This window comes from Psammomys obesus, unplaced genomic scaffold, assembly GCF_907164565.1.
Source record: "Psammomys obesus unplaced genomic scaffold, mPsaObe1.curated_primary_1811, whole genome shotgun sequence".
Classification (NCBI taxonomy): domain Eukaryota; kingdom Metazoa; phylum Chordata; class Mammalia; order Rodentia; family Muridae; genus Psammomys; species Psammomys obesus.
In genome coordinates this window covers 2,221,012-2,229,244 of record NW_026596069.1, presented here as the reverse complement: position 1 = coordinate 2,229,244, position 8,233 = coordinate 2,221,012, and the positions used below count along the sequence as shown (strand labels likewise).

Sequence of the window (8,233 nt, the reverse complement as noted above, 5' to 3'; positions counted from 1 at the left end):
GCCACAGTTTGTCACAGACTCTCCAGAGGTTCTAGGCTGTCTTATGCAGCCATCACCCTGGCCAAATAGGGTTAGCTGTGGGAGAGGCCAGGAATTGTGGGCTTTATAAAGAGCTCCCGTGGAAGAGGGAAACCTCTCCAGAGAGCATTTGCCGCATGGTTGAGATTTGCATCGGTCGATAATACCTCAGTGGCTGCCCTTGAGTGCTCCCTTGCTGCTTCAGCTGCTGAGTTCCAAAGTTCTAGAACATCTCTCTCCCTCCTGTTCTTCTTCCACCTTCTCCTGTCTGCCCTCCTCTTCCTCTTCTTCTTCAGCACGGTCTCACGGTGTAGCTCACTGTGGCCTCAAATTCACAATCCTCCTGCCTCAGTTTCCCAAGTGCCAAGATCCAAAGGCTTGTGCTGCAACACCCAGATCTGCTCAACATTCTCAGTCCTCCTGCCACCCACCACCGCCTTCTTTTGAGTTGGTTTATCTATGGTTTCTAGATAATCTTAGAGACAGATTCAGCAGTATGTTTGACCGCTCTAAGAGACAGATTTAGGAAGGAGTGCTAATATGGCAAAACTGGAGGCCACAAACATCGGGCCTTAGGGAAGCAGAATTCATTTGCTAGGTTGTTTTTGTGTATACATGTATATGAGTGGGTGCACATGTGTGTGTGTGAGAGAGAGAACATGAAATGTGTGTGCCAGTGCATGTAGAGGCCAGAAGGCTATTTCAGGTGCAGCTCCTCAGGAACCATCTATCTTAAGACAGGGCCTCCCATTGGCCCGGAGCTCACTTAGCAGGCTAGGCTGGCTGGCCATGAACCCCAGGGACCTGCTTCCTCAGCACTAGGCCAATGAGCATGTGCCACCTCCCCAGAGCTTTTTGCTTGGGGTTCTGAGGATCAAACTCAGGTCCTGACCCTTGTTCAGCAAGAGCCGGATGTCATAATTTAGTTTCTGTTATTGTGATAAGACAGTGACCAAAAACAAACTGGAAAGAAAGGGGTTTATTTCAGCTTACAACTCCCAGGTCACAATCTATCATCAAGGGAAGTCAAGGCAAGGACTTGGTGTCAGACACGGAAGCACAGATCACGGAGAAATGTTGCTGGATGCCTTGTTCCCTGCTTCTATTCCATTCCAGCTTGCTTCCTTTCACAACCTGGGGCCACCTGCCCAGGAGCAGTCCTGTCCACAGTGGGGTAGGCTGTTCTCCATCAATTAGCGATCGTAAAAGTGACCCCACAAGCATGCCCACAGGTTAGCTCCTCAAATGAGGATCTTGCTTCCCAGATGTCTGAGGTTAACAATTGAGATTAACCTTTTTTTTAATGACAAGGTTTCACATAGCTCTGGCTGCTGTTGAATGTGCTACACAGCTAAGAACTGTGATCTACTGAAGCCTCCTGCCTCCCCTTTCCAAGCACTAATGTCACAGAAGTCAATGACCACACCTGGCCCATCCACTGTTTTTGATATCGTTACTTGAGATGCCTTTCGGAAAACACACATGATCTCTGCAGGCGACGTTGGCTTTTTTTTTTTTTAACTCTGATGAAGCTCAGTCATTCGGTCAGCAAGAAGGGTGCACAAGACTCCAGCCTCACAAGCTTCTTCCCCTCTCCTGCCCCTTTAATTTCCACAGTCTCCAGCATGCCCCTCACACAGCACAAAGAGCTTACGTAAATATAGTTGCTAGAGAGGGTGTTTATGATGTGTAGTGGTTATTCTTAGTTGTCAGCTTCACAACAGTCTGGAAATAACTAGAAACCCAAGTCGAAAAGCCTGTGAGAGGCTTTTAGTTAAGTGGATCACTTGAGGTCCAAGGTCCCACCTTAAATTTGGGTCACGCCTTCTCACGGCCGCATGGGGAAAATTGCCGTTTGCCCGCTTGCCCTTGCTCTCGAACCACTGGCATTAGAGTGGACAGCTTTGGGATTCCAACATCTACTGAAGAGCAAATGAGACACCCAGCCTAAACAAGTGCTGATTCTTGGACTCTCCGTTGAGAGACAGCCATTGTTGGTGTAGCTGGACCACAGCCTCTAAGTCACTCAAAACCAAACAAACAAACACAAAATACCCTTTTTATATGTAGATTAATTCTATCAGTAATGTTCCTCCAGAGACATGGTGTACATTTTATTACAGATGTATACTTTACACATCTCCATTTTTATAACAAATAGTGTGGACACACACAGAATAACACTTTAAAAGTTTTGCATACCCCCCCCCCTCCTGATCACTCCCCATCTCCTTGCATGCTGTTAAAATTTTAGTTTATAACCTGCCAGATCATATCGTGCACAAACAAAACCACATCTGGGCATCTGGCTATGGGCAAGCATCTGATCCACCCGTGGCTGTAGTTAAGAGAACTATACGAACGATAAGGATTTGCAGCGGGAGCTCAGTGGGTTTGGTTCTTGAGGCCTGGTCCCCAGATCTCTAAATCTAGATTCTCCTAAAGGCTTTTATGACAGAACGGGGCCATCAGCGTTTGGTTTTGTGGTACTGTTAACTTAGTTAAAGTCTATTAAATCAACAATAAGGCAAAAGGGAAGGGGGCTGACCACCTTCTTGGCCACTCATGTTAATGCTGTCGGTGGTGAGACTTTTTTTTCGCATCCAGAAAAGTGAGCTATGAATCAATCTCCAGCCACAATGCAACCCCCAGAGGGGGCGGGGTGCGAAGCGACAACCGCGGCAGCACCCTGTCGCCAAGGCGCGCTAGCCTTCTGCCGGAGACTCTGCGCGCGTAGGGCGGGCGGGGAGGCCGGGCCTGCGCGCTGCTGCTCTGCTGCGCAGGCGCGGGGCGGGCGGAGGCCGGAACGCGCAGAGCGGAACCGACCTTGCGGTCGCGTCCGCGATGGCGGAGGCGGCTTGGTGGTGCCGAGGAGGTGAGGGTGGGGCCACCGAGCGAGTGGGCAACTCCAGGTACCCCGGAGGGAGCCCTGAATCCCACATCCCCGCTCCTGTAAGAGCGGCCAGAGCCGAGGGCAACAGTGAAGTCCCGAGGACAGGCTGTCACCTCGGGGGTGTTGGTGGCTGAGGGGCAGCTGCAGTCCCTCTGTTCGCCCGAACAGGACCGTGGGGCGTGGGGGGACACTTGTATAAGATCTGTCAGCATACCCCCGTAGACGATGACTGCTCTCTCCACAGCAAAATTTAGCGGTTAGCCCTGGCTCCGAGTGAGAAGTAAAAAGGAACCAGAAGCTACTAAAAATAGTCGTGTTTTCCCCATCTGTGTTACTTTACATACATTAGAAGTACCCGGTCATATGAAGAAACTGTTTTACATCTCACAGGGACTTCAAAGCATGACCTGCATTACAGAAGAGAAGCGGAGGTGAACACCACAGTTGAAGAGCTCCTACTCTACTTTATTTTTTTAATAAATCTATGTATATGTAAGTACACAGGTGTAGGTAGACATGCTGTAGTAGTTAAAATGTGGGGGCGAAAAATGACAAAAAAAAAAACCTGACAAGTTTCAGAAATCATTCTCCTATGCACGACACAATTTCCAGCTTTTAAGGGTCAAAACTCGGCCACAGATGTGATGGAGAGCTTCCAGAGTCGACACTAACTGGATATGATTGTTAGAGCTTTTAATTTGGAGAATCTATTTACAACAGAATCCCCGGGGTTGAAACAGTTGAATTTCTTTCAGAGCCAGAGAGACACATTGGCTTGATTCTGTAAATAAGAAGGACAAATGGGACCCGACCTACGGTCTGGGATGGCCACAAGTTCCACCTTCTTCACTAAACTGCACACTTTATGATAAAGTACATCCGTGCTGAGTAAATACAAATTTTTAAGGAGGGCAGGCATCACCGCTCAGCCTGTGCTCCTCACCCCCTCCCTGTGGCCCACGGCATCGACTTAGTATATAAAAAGTTTATCAGCGTTTTGTATGTTAACTGCCCAACGTGTGTAGCTTGACACTCACATGCGGGATTTCCCTCGTCTCCGAAGTGCAGCACTATCCCAGTTAGGGTTCATCGGTATTGTCGGGGAGGTGTCTGAGATAAAGGACAGCTGTAGCCAGCTTGATAAGGTGTCTTAGGCTGGTTCAGGAAAAGCTTGATTATAGAGCTAACACTGACACGTGCTCATTACCAGGCATTTACAGAGTAGAAAACGTGAGCCAAAAGATTATTTATAATCCCACCCTGAACCCTTATAATAATAATAATAATAATAGTAATAATAATAATAATAATAACCTACCTAAATCAGCAGTAGGGGATTCATTTAACCACTGTGAAATATGCAGTGGTAAGGCTGGAGAGATGGCTCGGCGGTTAAGAGCCCTGGCTACACGTCAGGGGACCCAGGACCCACATGGTAGCTCACACCTGTCTATAACTCCAGTTCCAGGCCTTCTAACCCCCTCACACAGGCACATGTGCAGGCAAAAATACCAATATGCACACGAACTAAAAATAAATCTGCAGTGAAATAAACGAAAGGTTAAAGAATGGCCTACACTCACTTATGTGCTATGAGCGTGCATGATGGCGGTCAGAGGACCACGCTTGCGGACAGGGTCCCACATTCAACAGGCATCTCAGACTGTCAGTGCTGGTGACGTGAGTCTTTTCCCTCTGAGCCATTTTGCTGGTCCCACTTGTTGGTCCGCTTGCTTGTTTATCTAAACTGGGGAGTTCTGGCAACCATTTTTAAAAAACACTCATAAAAGCAGAGAACGAAATAGTAATGATTGATTTTTAAAAACAAATTTACTACGTCCCAAAGTATAGGTTTAAAGGCTGTACGTGTCTGGCTAGAAAGATGGCTCAGCCTGTGAAACGCTTGCCACACAGACGACCCGAGTTTGGCTCTCAGAGTCCACGTGGAGAAGCCAGGTGTAGTGATAGCCTGGAATCTCAGGGCGGGAGAGGTAGGAACAGGCAGGCCCCTGGGGCTTGCCGTGCAGCCAGCCTTCTTTGAAAGCTCCAGGGTAAAGAAAGGCCCTGCTTCAAAAATGAAACCAAGGTGGGTGGAGAGGAATGCCTCCTGCACACACACACGCACACGCACACGCACACACGCACGCACGCTCCAAGACGTTCCACAGATATGACATAACTATGTGGTAAGAGATAGCATCCTTATGATGAGATCTATAAGCCTTCCCTGGCTGAATTCAAGGCCCACAGTCTTAACCTCTCACTATCTGGCACTGCCTGTTCTTAATGGAGAGAGAAGGCCAACAGTGGAGTGATGGATACAGCGTGACCTCATTTTAAAAATGTTATTTGTGTACTTGTGTGTGATGGAGGGAACAGCTATAGGGTTGCCCTCTTCTTCTACCTGCAAGTTAAATGTTGAGCCGTCTCACCAGCCCTAATTTGACTTCATTTTTTAAAGAGAATATACTAACTCTTTAGGCGTAAAACATGAAGAATCCATGTCTACCTTTAGTGCGAGGGCCGGAGGATACGGCTGCCTACTTCATGTATTCCTGACTTTTAATAATTAGACATATACCAGGGCTCGGCGGATAAAGGCACTTACCGCCAGGCCTGAGTTTGAGCCCTGGCGCTTACGTGATGAGAGGAGAGAACCGGTTCCCAAAAATTGTCCTTTGACCTCCACATTCGCACCATGGCACATGGCACATGGGCGTGTGTGCGCAGCAGAAGCGCGCACTCGTGTAAGCACACACACAAGGTAGATAAGTGTCAAAAAAAAAAATACTTAGGCAATGTTGAATTTTTTTTAAAGCTGGGGAAATTAGTATTTTTGGAACACTGCTGAAAGTGGGACTTTAAGTTACGAATTTTAAACCAGAAATTGTTTTCCGTAGTGACTTTTGGGATGGTCAACCCACACATGTACTACTTAAACAAAGTCATGTCGTCCCTGTTTGTGGACACTTCCCTGCCCAGCGATGAAAGGAGCAGCTTTAGGTCCATCCGAAGCATAACCGATTTTTGGAAGGTAAGGTGTGGGACCTTGATGAAGTAGCGTTAGATAGCCCGTGAAAACAGTGGCTGGGGCCTAGCTCAATGGTATACTGTTGCCTAGTAAGTGAAAGGCCCTGGGTTTGACCCCCAGTTCTGGGAGAAAAAAAAAAGAAAGAAACAAACAAATTCACAGACGGTCCATAAGCCTTGCCACACATAGAAAATGCTCAGGGAAAATTTGTTGAAGGAATTAATTTTAAAAAATGAGTATTATTTCTTTATTAGAAAATCAACCAATAGTGTTTATTATGAATCTTTATGTTCACAATGTGACCCTGATTTTTTAATTAAAAATTTTGATGCTTTTTCAAATATTCCCATTATCCTTAGAAAACACAAGATTTGCTATGTGAGGACCAAAGTCAGCCCCTGTGGTTGAGTATATAAGATCCAGAAGAGTGATGGTCTTACAAATTCTTCATTTCCCAAAACGGATAATATTCACAATTTATATGTGCAACCCTCTACTGTGTTACAGTAATACGCAGGGTGTAGTAAGAAAGCAGTATGTGATGTAACTTAATCCCGTGAGAGAGCAGTTCCTTCAGCACTGGAATAGACAGTCATAGCACAAGTCATGAGGAGGGCACCGAGGAGCAGCTGCTGCTGGTCTCGCATTCACAAACACTTAGACGGAAAGGACGAGGCAGCCAGCGAGGGAAGGCTCTCCAAAAGGGAGGGCAGTGAGGGCACATTTGAAAGAAAAGGTATCCGCCAGGCCGTGGTGGTGCACGCCTTTAATCCCAGAACTAGAAAGGCAGGGTGGGTGGATCTCTGAGACCAGACTGAGGTTAGCCTGGTCTATACAGTATGTTCCATGACAGCCAGGGCTAGACAGAGAAACCCTGTCTGGAAACAAACCGAAAACAACAGAAAGAAAGAGAGAGAGAGTGAGAGAGAAAGAAAAAAAGAAAGGGTGTTCTAAGAACAGGGAACAATATATGCCATGTGCAGTTCATGTGGAACTGAACTTGGAGTGTGAGCACAGAGAAGATGAAGTAGGAAATGAGCAGACAGAGGTCACATCATGAATGCCACACTATTGTCTTCCGAGCGTGGGCGGACACGGCGGTTAACTTAGGTACACAGAGAAGCCGTTAGATTGGCAGGGCAGACCCTCAGCTGTGCCCGAGACAGTGTTTTGCTGAGAGGGCTGACCCCCCCACCCCCTCGAAGGCCTCCCTGAAAGCGGCAGCACCACCCACAGGCGCTGGGTGGGATGGAATACGAGGGGGGGGGGGGGAGGAGAGAGCAAGCTCAGGCACCCCCTCGGCTCCACGGCCACCGCTGTCCTGAGCTGTCCTGGCCTGCCACACCACCCTTCCTACTAAGGCAGACTGAAATCTTCCCTCCCTTAAGGCGATTAGGCTGGCACTCTGTCACAGCGACAAGCAAAATTTCATAAGGAAGAGGACAAACCCAAGGCAAGGTCCAAGTGGTCCTAAGTCAGTGGCCAAGTAGGAAAGGGGGAATGGAATCATCCTTTCCCTTTTAATTGCGCTCTGTGGCCTGTGGCAAAGACAGTGAGAAACGGGGGGAGCGTAGTCCTGTTCTTGGGGTCACTTAGAGCGGAACAGGGACAAAGCGAGGCCCTTGCCAGCAGAGTTTGTGGCCTCTTGGTCAATGCTTACACTCGGAACCGTGCATACAAATACAGTTTCTGATGCCACGAAGGTATGGTTCCCCCCCCCCCCCCCCGACACTTGCCTCTCTCTGTGAAGTTCATGGAAGGACCCCTTCTGGAAGGCTTGTACTGGGACTCGTGGTACAACAGCCAGAGGCCGTACGACTGGAAGAACAGCAGCCGCATCTACTACGAGAACATCCTCCTCGGCGTCCCCAGGGTGCGGCAGCTGAGAGTCCGCAACGACACCTGCAGGGTCTACGTGGCCTTCCAGTCCCTCTTCAGCGACTGCTACGCCAAGTACACGGCTGAAAACAAGGACCTGTCTGATTTCGGCCTCAAGAACGGGACAGAGTAAGCGATGTGACCTTAGTAAAGTTTTTCTAGCAGGTACCTTTGTGGCTTCACAAAATTATCAAAATCTGTCTGTCTCCCGACTCTGGCCGTAGCTCCTGGAAAGAGCCACCGCAACAGCAGCGCTGTAAGAGTGACCCTGTTTGATGGGGGAGTGAAGGGTTGATGTGGTTTGTGAGATGAATAGTCCTAATGGATGCCAGGAGCCGGGGGAGGGACACGTCACTCTGCTTGTGTGTGTGTGTGTGTGTGTGTGTGTGTGTGTGTGTGTGTGTGTGTGTGTG

At 48.4% G+C, this 8,233-nt stretch overlaps 1 protein-coding gene across 1 annotated transcript in view; it reads left to right on the top strand.

The window, feature by feature from the left end:
* Positions 1–2,825: 2,825 nt before the first annotated feature.
* The window catches only part of Pkd2l2 (polycystin 2 like 2, transient receptor potential cation channel), a 23,948-nt gene continuing 18,540 nt past the window's right edge, over positions 2,826–8,233 (top strand). The window contains exons 1-4 of the mRNA XM_055625555.1: positions 2,826–2,893; positions 3,302–3,403; positions 5,812–5,945; positions 7,693–7,949. Of these exons, the coding sequence (XP_055481530.1) occupies positions 2,863–2,893; positions 3,302–3,403; positions 5,812–5,945; positions 7,693–7,949 (524 nt within the window). The 5' untranslated portion in view covers positions 2,826–2,862. The remainder of the gene's footprint in view (positions 2,894–3,301; positions 3,404–5,811; positions 5,946–7,692; positions 7,950–8,233) is intronic.